The sequence below is a fragment of the Poecilia latipinna genome, unplaced genomic scaffold, assembly GCF_001443285.1.
Source record: "Poecilia latipinna isolate Pla-1442-1.1 unplaced genomic scaffold, P_latipinna-1.0 Scaffold32, whole genome shotgun sequence".
Classification (NCBI taxonomy): Eukaryota; Metazoa; Chordata; class Actinopteri; order Cyprinodontiformes; family Poeciliidae; genus Poecilia; species Poecilia latipinna.
Genome location: NW_015112648.1, coordinates 260572 through 277084, shown reverse-complemented (window position 1 = coordinate 277084; position 16513 = coordinate 260572). Strand labels below are relative to the sequence as shown.

Sequence of the window (16513 nt, the reverse complement as noted above, 5' to 3'; positions counted from 1 at the left end):
GACTTTTTCAATGATGCATTTGAGACAGAATTGCCTTTCCACGAGTTTCCCCTGCAGGACAAAAACACCCTGCAGTGCAGCATGAGGACCTGAAGGCTGTCTGACTCAGAAACAGATGGAGTCATCTTCTTCTGCCACACACAGGATGCAGAGTGATCTCACTGCTGCGTCACGGTGGAGCCGGTGGAGGAGGGGCGGTGCAGCGGCGGGGACACAGACCTTCTCCCACAGAGGACAGAGGAACATCAGCCATGAAGCTGCTTCCCATCAACATCCTGCTGACGCTGGCCATCTGCCGACTCACCAGCTCAGGTAAATCACCTTCTGGTTTGATTTCTGATCAAACTCTGATGTTCTTCCCTCAGCTTGGCGCTGAAGGTTCCTGTAACCTTGACAGGAAACTGTTACAAGATTGTTGTATGATTGCACCACGTGTTGTTAAATTCGAAGTTTTTGGATTAATGTGATTTTTTAAAATGTCCAGAGAAAATGTTCTTGTCTTTTAAGAGTGGAAAAATAATTCAATGGGACGCTGAAATTATTAATTTAACAAAAATCAAATGTTTCTCTTGATTTAAAGATAAATAGACAGTATCGCTTTTAAACACTAAGAAGAAACCAAAGATAAGGAAGAGGATTAGGACCAAGAAAGAAAGAATTCTGACTTTAAACTCACAAATTTGACTTTAATCCTTTAATTAGGAAATTAAAGGATTAGATTTTGACTTTGATCCTTTAATTAGAACATTTTAGGATTAAATTATTACTTTAATCTCAGAAATTTGACTTTAATCTTTTAATTGGAGAATTAAAGGACTAAATTTTGACTTTAACCTTAATTTTCAAAGCCTTTAATTTGAAAATGACGTCTAAATTATTACTTTAATTGTAACTTCATTTTAAAATCATTTAATTTGAAAATTAAAGGTTTAAATTCGGACTTTAATCTCAGAATTTTAACTAATTCTTTAATTGAAAAATACAATTTATTTATTACTTTAATCTTCATTTTCAAACCCTTTAATTTCAAAGTTAAAGGATTAAATTCTTACTTTAATCTCAGAAATCTGAGTTTAATTCTTTAAATAGAGGATTAAATTCTAATGTTTTTTTCAGAATTGTAGATTTAATCTCAGAATTTTGACTTTAGTTTTCTGAGATTATCTGTGATATTTTGTGTAAACTTGTGTAATTCTACAATCTTCAGCCTAAAAATGTTAACCCTACTAGCCGTGCTTCTCCCCCTCCAGTCAGCTTTAGACTTGGCCACGCCCCTCAGTGTATTTTGGCTCCGCCCACTTTAGTGAAAATTGGGGCGGAGCTAAGCTTTCACTTTAAACTTTATTTGAGGATCTGAAACACTTAAATTAGACAAACCTGCAGAAACAGAATAAATCCGTTATATATAAGCTCACATCAACAGTTTCCAAGCTAACAAATGGTTTGTCAAAATGAACAATTTTTAATTTTCCAATATATCCTGTGAAAAGTGATATGTATGCCACAGGTGCCTCAGGAAAACCAAACAGTTTATACTCTCTTTTTAGTAAACCAAGCAGTTAGAGTTGTAATTTTTAATTTTCTTACCCTAAAGTAAAGCTTCCAGCTGAGTTTTGCTAATAATCAGTTAAAATCTGTATCCGTGTCCCTCTAATCTGAGGCCTCACTCTGAGTTTTGCTCAATCTGTTGGTCTACTGGGAAGAGATCCGATAACCAAAACGGTACACCCACCTGAAGCTCTCTACAGTGGTGCTGAAAACTGTATTTTACTTGTAATCTGAACCTCTGCTTCCAGCAGCACCATGTTTGGATCTTTAGGGTGGCATTCCCAACACTGGATCTGCAGTCATGGGAAAATTAAAGCAAAGGCTTTTTCAGTTCTATCAGAAAATAATAAACACAACCTGGCTGTTACCAAATGTTTATGTAGTAAACAAAAATTAAATCAGAATTGAAAATCCATGTGTAAAAAGACACGGATGGAGTTTTTCTAGTGGAAAACATTTACAGCCCAGCGTATTCACTCCAAGGTCAGACGACACAACGCTCTGAAAAGCAGAACAAAAAAACAACTCAGCAGGTCTCAATCAAGCTGTTAAATACTGAAGTTAATGAGATAATGGAAAAAAAAAAGAGTAAACCGCCACGGCTTTTTAAAAAGGCAACCGAGAAAAACACTGTGGTAGCACAACTTTATAGCAAAGTTACATCTGAATCATCTAAGTATTAACGGTAATATAGGCTTTTAAATCTAGCAATACTACCGTGGATTATTCACTGTTAAAATAATCCAAAGCATAGATTAACTAGCAAATAATGATATATTCTGCTGACAGAAACTGTTGGTCCAACACTGATGCCACTGACTTCAGCCAGCGCTCTTCCAACGAACTCCAAGAGGGTCCACCTCACAGGTCAAAATATTTACATTTATCTAAATGTTTAATGAGGAAATTCTTATATTCCATTCAGAAAATGTCAATGTCATGTTTGCTTTTTCTCAGGTAAGAATAAAGTTGAGAATGTTGAGCTGCTGAATCCTGCCAATTTGTCGCTGGAGTGCATCTGGACTGGCAACCAGAACAAACAGCCCAACATCACTGGTTTCTGGAGAAAAGGCGGAGAGGAAATTCAGGACAGCCGAGTCCCAGTGGCCCCAGAGAACCAGCAGTACAGACTCCAACGAGTGTAAGTGATTCACATGTGCTCAAAATTAACCCAAACTGGATTAAAAAATACATATATATTGGTTTTAGGAAAATGGATCTTTGCAAAACATGTTAATTTTTTTATTTTTGATTTTTTTTTATATATATTATTGAATACAATAACAACTAAAATTTACCAGATATAAAAACTGACCCCCTGTCTGTTTAGGTCTACAAAAGCAACAGTGTCTACATTGTTTTTATTATTTTAAGCCTAAAATAATAATAATAATAATATAAATCAATTTTAAATTACACCCATCAATTTTTCCCTTCAAAATGCTTCTTGTATTTAATTTGCAATGCTCTGTATTTTTAAAGAGATAATCCGCTAACTGTTGGGGTTTTTTTTTTGTCTGTCATTACTAGTTTATATGAATGCTTAGAGCTGCAACACAGGCAAAAAAAAAATAGAGCTATATCAAATTAACGCAGCAAAAGCAGATGAGGTGGATTAGCAATGTGGCATTTTCACAGGCAAACTGAAGCGTTTTGAATTCGTTTAGATGGAGCGACTGACGTTTTGGTTTAGAATCTGAAATGTTACAAAAATCATTAGACCTGAATAATTAAACGCCATCTAAATATTTTTAATCCTTATTTTTTCAGTGTTGTAATTTTTTACCTTTTTGTATGGAATCCAATGTAACTTTCTGTTGTTTCTGTGCTGTTATCTCACCTTTAAGGTTTAGAAAGAACGTCTTTGAAACCAAAACCTGCCTCTGGGTTAGCAAAGCTGCAGACGGGTCACATTTCAGAAGAAAAAACTGTGGTGAAAAACAAAATGTTAACACCTGTTCTCTCTGTTCTTCAGGTTCAACATTGTGAGTGAGGAACACCTTGGAAATTACACCTGTGTGTTTGAAAATGAAGCAGAACTAGACTTTATCTTGGCAGGTACAGATCACAATCTGCACCACCTTTACCGTCTTGTTTTGTACTTTTTATTTATTCAGAAACCTGCTGCAGATTGACAGTAACGTGTCGGCTCTGTCTTTCAGTGCCGCGGATCGGCGAGAAAAGAGAGAAGCCCATCGTCTCCTATGTGGGTGACTTTGTGGTTCTGACATGCAAGATGGAGGAAACAAAACCAGTGCCAAGGACCTGGAACTGGTTTAAGATCAATGGCACCGATAAGGCGAGTGAGGATCTTTGACTTTACATTATTTCCTTTACAGTCGAGTTTTATCTGCAGTTGGCTAAAGTTGAACTTTTAACAGCTAGACTGTAAAAGTCACCTTTAATGGCTTTATTAAATGGTAGCCTTGCTTTTCCCATTAAAACTTGGTGTTCAGATAATTCTTGTTAAAGTATTCATAGAGAAAAATACTGTTGTTTTAATTCAGATTTTTAAGCATGTAATATTTATACCAGCATCATGACTTTTTCCTCAAAGGACCAATTGTGGCAGAATTTATTAATAAAACTAATATTAACAAACTGCTAAAACTTTATTCACCAGATTTTGGGGATTAAAAAAAAAGATTGTGATTCCATCCCTCGATTCGTAATCAATAAATAATATTTAACATCTTTTCACATTAATGTCATTTGGAACCATACAATTAAAAACTAATTTGATTTGTTTTGGCCCGCAAGCCTTAAGTTTATGCCTTGCATAGGCATTAAGCATACAACAAACATGAAATTGTCTCGTTTAATATTTCTGATGTTTTTTGTTTTTTTTGCTAGTTAGTGTAATAATTGTAGGATTCTGTCGTCCTGCAGGAGCAGCTATTCGAAGCTCAACGCTACGACATCACCGTCATTGGGCACAAAACGAAGCTGAAGGTGAAGGACGTGAGCGAAGCCGACTCTGGAGTGTATCACTGCGCCGCCGTGTACAACATCAGCACCAGCACCAGCAAACTGCACCTGAAGGTCAGAATCAGAGGAGCCAAACACTGAGCTCACTTGTTGAAAACCTAGGTTTTAAACTTTAAAGGGGAATTATTCATATTTTGCATATTCTAGATATTGCTAAAAAAAGAAGTTATTTGATATTCAGTGTTAGTAAATGATGGAAATTATCTCCATATTTAATCAGTCCAAACCAAGCGTTGGGTTTCACATTTTGTTCTCCAGTTCAGTTTTACGATGCCGTCTTATTTAAGCATATTTTAAATAACTTTTCAGAAATTTTTAGTTTAGCTGAGGCTTGAAAGACGTGAATCTCTTGTGATTTTCTCCTGAAGGTAATTACCATCTGGGAGCCATTGAAGCCTTTCTTAGGCATCCTGGTTGAAGTTGTCATCTTGGTTACTGTGATTCTCATCTATGAGAGGAGTCATTCCAAGAAAAAGGAAGCAGAAGGTACCAATGCATGTTTTTTTTTTCTCCGTTTTGACTTTAGCTATGAAACTGTGTTCTTTGGTTAGTTTGGAAGAGCAACTCATGTTTACTGGTAAGTATGGAGGAGGATCTGTGATGCTGTGGGAATGATTTTATTTCAAAATGCCCTTTGATTATTGTTAGGATACATTGCAATATGGACTCATTTATTATACCAGGAGATTTTAGATAAATCTTCAATTGGTTCTTTAAAAACAATAAAAATCCAGATATTATGGCCAAATTAACACAGAAATGGTTTGCAAAAATGATGATTTTTCTGCACTGTACTGACTGCAAAAACAAAATCTTACAGAGTATTTTGGTTTAGTTTCTAGTTCAAATATCTTGCTACACTTGAAATAAGACAAAACTAACCTAGAATTAATTTTTCAGCAAGAAATAGGAGCTTGTTTTACGTTAATAGTTCCTTATTATTCAAGAGGAATTACTAGTTTCACTGACAGATTATTTCACTTATAACATGGGAAAATGTCTTGTCATAAGTGAAATAATCTGCCAATAAAACTAGTAATTGCTCATCCATATTAAGGAATAACCAACTTAAAAGAAACTATGTCTTGCTGAAAAGTTGTTTTTAGGTTAATTTTGTCTTATTTCAAGTACTAAGGTAGTTGCACTAGCAACTGAACTTAAAATACTTTGGAGTAGTTTGTGTTTTTGCAGTGCTCAGATTAAAGACTGGATGTTCATGCCTTTACTCTTTTATACAAATGTAATTTTTCAAGAAATGTGCCCTTTTATTAAAATATTTATTTCTTTTATGGATACATTTAACTACCAATAAAGAGAATCTACTATTGTGAATAATTTCCTGCCCTTTTCACAGCTAATGGTCTGAATGCAGACCCAAAGAACACACAGTGAGTACTTTAATATTCATCACTTATTTTTATGTTTTGTGTATTATGCTTTTTTTAAATAATTATTTTTGCCTCAGGCCACAGGGTGAAGATGAGGAAGCTGAGGAACGTACCTCAGTTAGACAGCGCAAAACCTAAAGGACGTCTGCAGCAGCAAATTCAAGCATCTATTAAATTATTTTATTTTTGAATGTGAAGAGCTTCTATAGAAATATATAAACAACTATATTTTGTAAATGTTTTAGTCCTTAACACCAGCTAAGTGCAATCATCACCATCTAATCAACTAATACACACGAAAGCTTTCTGTTTTGACGTTCACTGGCCAACATGTTTCCTGTTGTCACCAACGGCTGAAGGAGTAAAGCATTTCACATTTCTCTCCCTCCGGCTCTGCGTTTCAAACTGAGGTTGCCTTCACACGTTTCCGGTGTAGCGTCTGTCACAAAAGGAAGCCCGTGTTTTTTTTTTTTTTTTAGCTTGAAAACCCCCGCCCTACATTTGCAGCTGTGATGTAATGAGTTGTGGTTTGGTTGCAGTGCCTTAATTATCTCAAAAAGCAACTGACTAGCTGCGTTTTCATGGAAAATGTACGCTAATATTTGTCGATATTCTGCTAATGTCGAAGAACATTTTGAAATTGAAATTAAAATCACACGTGAATAGGCTTGTTCACGCGATAAGTCATTAAAAATAATGTCAGCGACGGATGTGAACAGTTACATGAGATTCATAATTTAGCGATGGCGCTAGCTAGCGCCTATCATCTATCAGAGGAAACGTTCAGACGTTTGAGTGATTACATATGTGGCGTTTTGGGAAAATTGTAGATTTCGATTTTCCATAAGAGTTGTGGATTCAACAATTTTGAATGACACACCACTTTTTATGAACTGTACAACTCTGAGAGCCCAGGTGGAATCAATTGCACATTGTCCGAAAAAAAAAACAAAAACAACCATCTTAATACTACTTCCTGCCATCTTCGAGGTTTTCGCGGCTGTTGCTCACGTGACTGGTGTGACGCAATATATCCATTTCAACATGGCGGAAAATCTACCTCATCCTAGCTTAAAAAGGTTTTCATGTTTCATTAACCGAATTTATTATTGTAATTGCAATGCTTTGGTTTATGGAACCCACTCTCAAAAAGCAAAGAACTAGCTGCCATTCCATGACTATTGTGCGCAAAACATTGTCGATATTTTGCTAATACCGAAAAAACTATTTTGTAATTGCGTTGTTTCCATTAAATAAGAAACGCAATTAAAATGAAAGGTGAATAAAAATGACGTGAATAAAAATACCATTTTAAAAAAAAAAAAAAAACCTGTTGCGCCATTGCCCGTCTTCCACTTCCTGTCGTCTTCTTCCTCTTTTCTGCCAGTGATATCCGGTTGTTGTTCACGATTCAAGCGATGCAAAAACCTTTAATGGAAATGTTTTTTTTTTGTTTGTTTTTTCCTGAATTGGTATGTTTCCATTTTGTAATTTCAATTCGCTCAATGGAAATGCAGCTAGTGTTCTCCTTGCCAGCAATGATTTTATTTCTGTCACCTTGAATCCTTGAATGTGTGTTTGCATCAACGTGAGCTTTGGAAGTAACGTCCACATCAAAATACTTGTGCATCATTGTCACGTTAACATATTCAGCCTTCACTGTATATGCAAGCAATAATATTAAAGCTACACAAATTAAAGTTTATCTGAGTCATTTTCCTTTGAATCAATGCGTTACTGGTTTAACTCAAGTCAAAAATATTTTAGGAAAAGGAAATTAAATGTTGTAATTCCTTAATTCAAATATGACTGAATTAATACTAGCAGCTCATTAAAGCTGCACTATGCAACTTTTATTTAAAAAATAAGTTTTTTTGCATATTTATTAAAATTGCCACTATGTTGTAACAGTTTAATATGAGACAGATAATTTGTGAAAAGATTTAGCTCCTCCCAGTGCTATTTCTTTCTGAATAATTACGTTCCCAGTCAAAAACAAACAAAAACGTGCCGCAATCAAAGCGTAGTAGATGCTTTATTGACAAGCTGAAATGGGAAAATTTGGTGGCCCCTCCTTAAAGCGGCTTTGTACAATGGCAAATTAGGGCAGTTTAGATTTTAAAAATTATTTAAATTTCTGACAAAAAAAAAAAACAAATTCTGAGACTAATCTCAAATTTTCTAGAAAAAAAACTTGGAAACTTTTGAGCTCCAAAAGTCGAAAATTTGTGAGAAAAATCTCTAAAATTTTGAGATTCATTTTGTGCATTTTTTAGGAGAAAAACTGGAAATTGTTGAAGCCCATAAAGTAAAAGATTTTTCAGAGTTTCAAAAGTCAACATTTCGAGCTCAGAGGAGTGCTCAAGTTTTTTTTTATTTCTTTTTTTGTCAAAATAATCTCAATATTTCTGAGTTATTTTCTTTCAAACGTTGGAGTTCAAAAAAAAAAAAATTCTTCTAAATTTTTGATTTTTGAAGCTCAGAAATCTCCTTGTATTTTCCAGAAAATTTCTCAGATTAGTATTGGAAGTTCTGAGTTTTTTGGTGGAAATGTATTCCTTACCCCCCCGTCTTTAGTAGCCATGACACGCAGTAGTAGTTATGAGCTTCACTTGCCAAAGTAACAGGAATAAATGAAACAACTGTATTACTGAGAGAAGAGAGAAAAAAAACGTTTCTGATTGTTCAGAATCTCCATCTTAAGCCTGAATCTGCAGTCATTCTGTTTATAGTTTGGTTGATTAAACAACCGTAAACCAAATTTTTCAGCTTTAGTGACAAAAAGCAGCTTCCTGCATGTTTGTGTCCCGTTCAGCTGTGAGGCCGGTTCATGAGGAACTGAACCAGAAGCCTGAGGACGCAGTCGTCCAGCCCCACCACCGCGCCGTCCTGCACGCCCTCGTAGAGACGCAGGCTCTCTGTGCCCCACAGCAGGTTCTTCCTGGGGTTGTTGGCGTCCGTCTCCACGGACAGAGCCAGAGTGTTGAGCTGGTAGCAGAAGAATGAGAAGAAGTGTCCGTCTGTGATGACAGCCTGCGACACAAAGGGTCTGGAGACGTCCTGGTAGTCCCAGAAACCTGCAGAGGTTTGGTGGAAAGAAGGAACAGCCCATCACTCTTTTCTCCTCTAACTCCAGGATTCGAGATCCGACTAGATTTCTCAGTTTTATATGTTCATTTTAAAATATAAAAACACTAAAATTCACTGTGAACTTAAAAGAATGCATGATAAGTTTGGGAAGATATGGAAAAAGAAGGGCAAAAATGATGAGAAGAAAGAAGGGAGGAAAAAATTGAATAGGAAGGAAGGGAAGAAAGAAAGAAAAACAATGACAAGAAAGGAAGGAACAAAATAAAAGGAATAAAATAGTAGCTGATACAAGAAAGTGAAAAGGGAGGAAGAAAGAAAAGGTCCAAAGAGGGAAAAACGCAACATTTTGTTAGAATAGTAAATAAAATCTGGAATTATAAATACTCTTCTATCCTCATATTTTCTTTTTCCAAACTTATCCGACCTGGAAAATACTGGAATCAGGTTCCAGACTGGAGGAAGCTGCAACTCCAACGGAGTCACATATTTCCAACCAATTTAAAAAGTTCAATAAGTGACTTTTGCTCAATCTAAATTATTTTGTTTTCAAAACACATTTTGTGATAAAATGCAGCTTCTCAATACTTAAACCTTTTTCTTTAGTGTTAGAAAAGAACAGCACCACAGAATGAAAAGCAGTAAAATCCTGGTTTTCTGACCTTGGTACATAGCCTGAGCTCCAGTCCAGGCAAACAGGCTGGCGGCGGCGTTGGCTCTGAGGAAGGGCTCCACCTGGTCCGAATGCTGCTGTCGAGCCAGCCGGTCTCTGTGGTACCGGTCCGGTACCAGATGGAACTGAGTGTGACCGTAGCAGGCTGGGTCTGGCAGCTTCGCTCCTGGAAAAATGGAGGAAAGCAGAGTTTATATATATATATATATATATATATATATATATATAAACTCACTTTAACTCTAAGTTCATAACACGAAACGCAAAAAATAGTTTATTCCGGTTTACTGCAGATATATTTATTTTATACTTAAAACAGGCAGTGTCCTTGAAGCTTACTTTTTATAAACTTGATTTATTTAAGAATACTCTAGTGGGGTATGCACTAATACTAAGATCTGAACTTAAACTTTCATACTAAAGCTTAAACTTTGGCTACTTTTTACTTATTTCTTCCACAAAGTACTGATACCTGGAATATTTTGATCTTTGATTCGACCTTGTGTGAACGTTACATTGTAGCATGCATTAACTTTAAGAAATTTAATTCCTCTGGCTCTTGGATAGAAACTGTTTTTTATTTTGTTCTTGGTTTTATTCCCCTTTATTGCACCTCTGTAGATTGTAACCAGACTACCTTTGAGATATGAAGTTTGATGTTTTCTCTTATTAGTTTTAGGAGTTTCACCTGTGAAGATGTTGTTGTCATACTGCCTTCTGAACAGAGGCATCACGTTGGGGGCAAGGTGGATTTCGGGGACCTCAGCTGTGTAAGACGCCTCCAGTGGAGCAAACTGATGAAAAACATGACAGGAAAATAAGGTAAAGTTAACAGAATAGATTAAATTATGTCTGTATTTTTCTACTCCTACTGTAAAGAAATGCTTTTTGTTTTCTTTTTACCTGCGGTAGCTGCTGAGGTATTCTGATCTGGCTGTGGGGATGGTCATCGATCTGAAACCTGATTGGCTCCTGTCGGCCTCTGCGGTGGCCTTTCGGGATTATTCTCTTTCCCCTCCTCCAATAAAAGTTCACCTGCGGACTGAAATCTGAAGAAGAAGAAAACAAACATCAGAAACTAAAACCAGCACTGAAAGGGGAACACTGGTTTATGTGGTCTGCTGTGTAGGAACAGAGAGGTGTAGGTATTAAACTGGCTTTAGAGACTTAAGTTTTGAGATTCACGACTCATTTTACAGGACAAAACTGTGATGAAAAAGACTTTTTAATGACAACTCATGACAAATGCAATCTCAAGGAAACAGATTCAATTTGGTCCTAAATCAATTCAAATCAATCCAGTTAGAAAAGTGCTAAATCTTTATTTTTAACTATAATGTATTCCTATTATTTTTATCATTGTAATCCAGGAGCAGTAAGATGAGCTAGAAAACATATTAAACGTTCTTATTTTAATGAGACAAAACTCAACCAAAATATGTTCTTATTTAAACAAGAAAGGTCATTAAAATGAAAACAACTGGAGAGATGTTTGTGTCGTCTAGAAGCCTCTTTATGCCTTTTTTAAGAAGTCATAATCTCGCACATGAACCAGTTTTATTAGAATATTAAAACAAGAAAGTTTCTAATTTTAAACTGCTAGAATAAGAAAGTTTCTAATTGCAAGTGCAGTATAAAAACTAAAAAAGAAAAAGAAAAAAAAAGTCAATTTTATGAAACACCAAATCAGACAGAGCAATTATTAAGCCTAAAATGTACAACAATCCGGGCCCTGTGTTTACATGGTACCGGATCGATACCAAAATATGCAGTACACCTTTACTCACTATGATCCTTCACAAATGACCATTCAGTAAAAATACAACCTAAACAGTGATGTGGTAATCCATAAATAAACCTCTGTTAGTGATTTATTGTGAACTTCATTATCCATACCCAGACTGGAGAGCCGCAGCAGCGGGTTGTATTTGGCCAGGTTGTAGGTGAGTTCAGAGACCAGGGTCTTCAAGAAGGGACCAACCACCTGCTCCTGGTGTTTGTACAGAAAAGGTTGGCGCTTTCTCATCTTGTGCCAGTGCTCGTGTAAAATCACACGGGTGACCAGATCTCGGATTTCACTGAACGCAGCATCGTCGATCTCAGGGACAGCCGGTTGATCCGTGGCCAACTGGGAGCCCTCCGTAGTCGGGTTGAACTTCTCTGGAAGGCCCGGGATGTACGCGGTTTTGGTGAAGTGCTGGTACCACCTGTCCGGGTTTCGTGAGAATGTCTGAGGGTAGACGACAAATTTCATCCGCTGGATGCGAGTGATGAGGGACAGCTTCTCCTCCACGGGAGAGGAGGAGATCAATTTAATGCGCTCCTCGTTCTGCCGCAACCGGGCTGATTTGCTTTTAGCCGTCAGAGAAGCGACTATGGGCGGATACTGAGGCTCCTTCACGGCTTCGGTGTGGACATGTTTCAGGGATCTAAGCGGAGGAAAACTTCTAGGGAGCAGCAAGGGCAGCCTTATGCGGGCCGCCATGTTTCTTCTTTGAGTTCTTCCTCCTGAATTTTATTCAGGGTTGAATAACAACAAACCGGTGCAATAGCGCCACCCGCTGTTACGGAGAGGTGGTGGTAACAACTTCAACTTTTAATTTAAAATTATAAAAATTTATTCAACTGGTGACTTTCTGAGACACAGGTTTCAAATGGATGTGGATAAATAATGTGTATTCTGTGAGAAAGTAACTGAGGATCTGTATAATTTGTAATTTTGCCGGATCTTCACCAGTTTATCTGGGTTAATAGGTTTTTTTTTTTTTTAAATTAATGATCATAGTATAGACTACGGTGTAAATAATGTTCTGATGTTATCCAAACATTAACTACACAAATGTTTTTTTTTTTCCTTTAAAACAATATATTACTTTATAAAGTGGAAGAATGAGTTACAATTTTAATGCCATTTTTTAAGTCAAAAATGCTTTTAAGTTTACCTCTTCTTTGAAACAGTTTGTACGTCAATGTTTTGTTCAGAATTTTTATGTTGTATGTACAATTCGCCCCACTAAGTTTTTGATTTATTTTGGGGATTTGTTTGTTTTTTGTTTTTGTTTTGTTTTGTTTGTAACTTTGTAAGTATGTGGTGTGAACACATAATTAAAGAATTTTTTTTTCTTTTACATTTTATTTATTTATTTGATCAAAAAACATGATTTTTTTAATCATGATTGATTTACAAAAGTTCTGGAAAGGGTAAAACATCTAAGAGGTGAAAACATTTTATGAGCAAAGTATGTTAATCAGCGCTTTAAACACTGCTGCTCTTGAAGCGACCCCTTAAATACGTCATTGATGTCGCCTTTAGAGCCACTCACAAACTGTCGGTTATTTTTGTTGCAAACAACAGCAGTCTAGAAGGTTCATGTCATACACATTTTACTATTACTGTCGTTAATAATAATTTGAAAAACCGGGACAGAATTTATGAAAAAAAAAACTTTTAAAAAAAAGTTGACTTGTGAAGTGTATGCGAAAATATACGTTTTAAATTAAACTTGGCTCCTAGCACTCAGATTAGCTTGATGTTTACGAGATGTACATGAAGGCAGCATTAGCTTGGCGTGTTTGATTTGGAGTTTCTGAGTTTATGAAGGTTCTTGGTGTCAAACGTAGACAAAAACTGATGCATTATCAACAGTAAACTATAATAGTTAGACATGTATTTTCGTAATATTTTTCGGACGCAGTTGGTCGGGACCAGGGCGTGTCTGTTCAACCCTCTCCAGCGTGTTTATCGAGCTGAGGTAGCTGCTATAAAACCAACCCTTTTGCTTATCATAAACATTTTCATTTCGTTTACTGTTGCTGAGCATTTTCACAACACACACTCTGGTAGCAATGTTGGTGGCAGTGGGGAAGCTTCAGTGTCCCACCACCAAGAGGTTCGCTTTATCCACACATTTACCCCCCCGAATGATCGCTTTATTTTCTTTTATGAATATAATGTTTTTATTTGTCTGGGCATTTCAGAGATCACTCTGCACAAAAAGTGATGAGGTGAAGCTGGCAGAGGAGGCCAGCAAAAGATACGGTTCTCCAGGTCCAACCATCTTCTCCAAAGTGATTGATAAAAGCATCCCTGCAGATATTATCTATGAAGATGACAAGGTAAACAACCAGGAACATGTTAAGTTTTACTAACTCACATGACCTACCAGTTAAATGTTTCCAAATCCTCCTATTAGGGCCATTGCAGATACAAAAAATTGACTATTACCAACAACAACAACAAAAATAGATTAAGCTCAGAAGTTTTCTGGAATAAAACAGGGACATTTTTGGGTTCCAAAAAAAAAAAAAAAAAAAAAAAAAATGCTATTAAAATTTTTTTGGAATTTTTAGATTGATATCAGAAAAATTTCCAAAGTTTCAAGAGTTTCAAAAGTCAATATTTTTTTTACTTAGAAACTCACAAATGTACAAGATTTTTCTAGAAAATTCCTGAGTTGCTTGTTGCAAACTTTTGACTTTTGGAGCTCAGAAATTTTGTTGTTTTTTCTTGAAAATATTTTTGATTAATCTCAAATTTTCTGAGTTTTTTTGGTGGAAACTTACTCCTTTTTGGCTCTAAAATGTTGTCGTATGAATCAAATGATTTCAGTTTAGCAAACGCCCGTTCATCAGCCATCAATTAGCAGAGACAAACCTAAAACATGCAGGACCAGTGTTGGAAACATTGACCTAGTCCACAGGGAATGAAAACGTTTTTAATTTTTTTGTCTTGTTTTCAGTGTTTGGCATTCAGGGATATCAGTCCACAGGCTCCCGTTCACTTCCTGGTTATTCCACGGGTCCCCATTCCTCGAATAAGCGCAGCTAAAGATGATGATGCTGAGGTATGACGCTCTTCACAGAGTCCCAGAATAACAAGAAATTGAGTTAGCAAATGCATGTTTTTTGTGCGATGTGATTATTTTAAAATTGTTGCCTCCTACAGTAGCACAACCAGTTATTTCTTTTTTGAATAGTTTTTTCCTACATTATAAATTAAAAAATTTTAAGTATTAAAAAGCAAACAGAAAATTCTTTAAGAAAAAGGAGAAAAGTTAGAAAATAACTAGAGAATATCAGTGAGTCAGTCAGAACAAAACAGTCAGAAAATGTAAACTAAAATTTAAAAAGGCAAAATAAATGTAAGCAAGCTAATGGAAGAAACAGAAAAATCACACACACACACACACACACACACACACACACATATATATATATATATATATATATATATATATATAGTCTACTAATTTATGAAAGGTAAAGAGTGAGACCTTGTGTATCTATAAATAGGTGGAGGAGGGTAGAGTAGAAAAATGTTCAAGTAAAAGTAGTGTTGCTCCAACATTTTTACTCAAGTAAAAGTCAAAAGTAACTAAGTAATCACTCAAGAGTAAAACAGTTTTTAATAAAAAGGAACTCAAGTACTGAGTAGCTGAAATTTACTCATTACTAAAAAATTATATCAGTCAAACAAAAACGTTTTCTGTAAATTTTGGTACTTCAAATATCGTTTCTAAATAAACCTGATGAAACTTAAACTCTACAGATAATGAAGTTTGAGCTTGTGTAAAAATAATTTTGACCAGTAGGTGTCAAAATTTCAGTGTTGACAAATTTGTATTTAGATAGGAACTTTAAATTGGTTCAGGCTGCAGTTTTTAACTTAAACTGTAGATGTTAAACCTAAACCTGAGCAGATGGAGTTAATTATTTACTTTTTCTTGTCTAAAAATATTAAGTCTTGCTTATTTTCTCTCCAACATTCAGCTCTTGGGGCATTTGTTGGTTGTTGCTAAAAATGTGGCGAAGCAGGAATCTCTTAGTGAAGGCTACAGAGTGGGTACGTACTTTCATCCAGCTGATAAAAACTCTTCTTAAAAATAAAATTAATTAGTAATTGCTGTTTAATTACCTGCAGTGATCAATGATGGAAAGCATGGATCTCAGTCGGTGTACCACCTTCACATCCACGTCCTGGGAGGAAGACAGATGGAATGGCCGCCGGGATAAAAGACTCACACTGAACGGTCGAAACATCTGGAGTCATCCTTTCAAGAAACTAGATTTTTCTCTGATTAATTAAACCAGTGGTTTGTCAGGTTTTTTTAGTTCTTTAATGTTGTGCTTTGACTGCACAACATGCTGAAATATCGATGCTTTTAGCTAATAGCTCCTTGAAAATCAGGTTGTTGGAGAAAAAACACAATTTAATAAATGTCAGAACTGTTGTCATTTTATAAAGAGGCATTTATACTGTTGTAATTAAGCTATTAAGCTATTGCTTAATTACAACAGTGTAATTAAGCAACAGTGTAATTAAGCAATGAGCATATTGAAAAGGAAAGCCATCGGTTTGACAAATCCAGCTCTATTTCATTTATCTGTGTTCAGCTTGATTAAAGAACACAAGTAAACATGAGATGACATCTGTCTGTACAGAAGTTATTTTGTCTTCTGAAAATTTATGTACAATAAAATGAACATTTGAAATGTAAATAGATTGATCTATCAGCAAGTTGGTTAACATGGCTTTAAATAAAGACTAACTATATTTTATTTTGACTAAGTTCTTTATCTCCAATAGACAAAATTACTATTGCATAACAGTTACGTTACTGTTTTAACTAAAAACAATAATTCAGTGGAGGAGGTTGGACAACCTCAGTGAACCGCCTAACCAGTGAGAATTTGTGCAGATTGACAGTTTGTAGTTGAGATGAGTTTATACATAAGTATATTAAATATATTTTACACAAGTGTGAGTAAAAAGTAATTATCCAAAAATTATTCAAGAGTAAAAAAAATATTGGTAAAAAAAAAAAAAAAA

General features: G+C 35.6%; 3 protein-coding genes across 5 annotated transcripts; 2 read left to right on the top strand and 1 right to left on the bottom strand.

Annotated features, from left to right (window-relative positions):
* The first annotated feature begins 169 nt into the window (after window positions 1-169).
* On the top strand, window positions 170-6873 carry emb (embigin). The gene is made up of 9 exons (XM_015041674.1): window positions 170-312; window positions 2338-2415; window positions 2506-2689; window positions 3524-3606; window positions 3711-3847; window positions 4438-4590; window positions 4905-5022; window positions 5891-5924; window positions 6002-6873. Exons 1-9 carry the CDS (start codon window positions 252-254, stop codon window positions 6060-6062), a joined length of 909 nt encoding a protein of 302 aa, XP_014897160.1. The 5' UTR covers window positions 170-251; the 3' UTR covers window positions 6063-6873.
* A 1588-nt stretch (window positions 6874-8461) lies between these two features.
* mrps30 (mitochondrial ribosomal protein S30) lies at window positions 8462-12398 on the bottom strand. Its single transcript, XM_015041662.1, has 5 exons — window positions 11581-12398; window positions 10588-10733; window positions 10373-10478; window positions 9674-9850; window positions 8462-9001 (listed from the first exon to the last, which is right to left on the bottom strand). The coding sequence occupies exons 1-5, from the start codon at window positions 12167-12169 to the stop codon at window positions 8736-8738; spliced, it is 1284 nt and encodes a 427-aa protein (XP_014897148.1). The 5' UTR covers window positions 12170-12398; the 3' UTR covers window positions 8462-8735.
* A 776-nt stretch (window positions 12399-13174) lies between these two features.
* LOC106953135 (uncharacterized HIT-like protein Synpcc7942_1390) lies at window positions 13175-16242 on the top strand. 3 transcript variants are annotated; one of them, XR_001426135.1, is made up of 6 exons: window positions 13175-13574; window positions 13663-13800; window positions 14424-14528; window positions 15454-15526; window positions 15605-15944; window positions 15982-16242. XR_001426135.1 is itself a non-coding variant. In XM_015041702.1 (5 exons), the coding sequence occupies exons 1-5, from the start codon at window positions 13350-13352 to the stop codon at window positions 15694-15696; spliced, it is 633 nt and encodes a 210-aa protein (XP_014897188.1). In that variant the 5' UTR covers window positions 13175-13349; the 3' UTR covers window positions 15697-16242. The 3 variants fall into 3 exon arrangements, 2 of the variants coding, with proteins under 2 accessions (XP_014897188.1, XP_014897199.1); XM_015041702.1 differs by having other exon boundaries at window positions 15605-16242; XM_015041713.1 differs by having other exon boundaries at window positions 13185-13436; window positions 15605-16242.
* The last annotated feature ends 271 nt before the right edge of the window (window positions 16243-16513 follow it).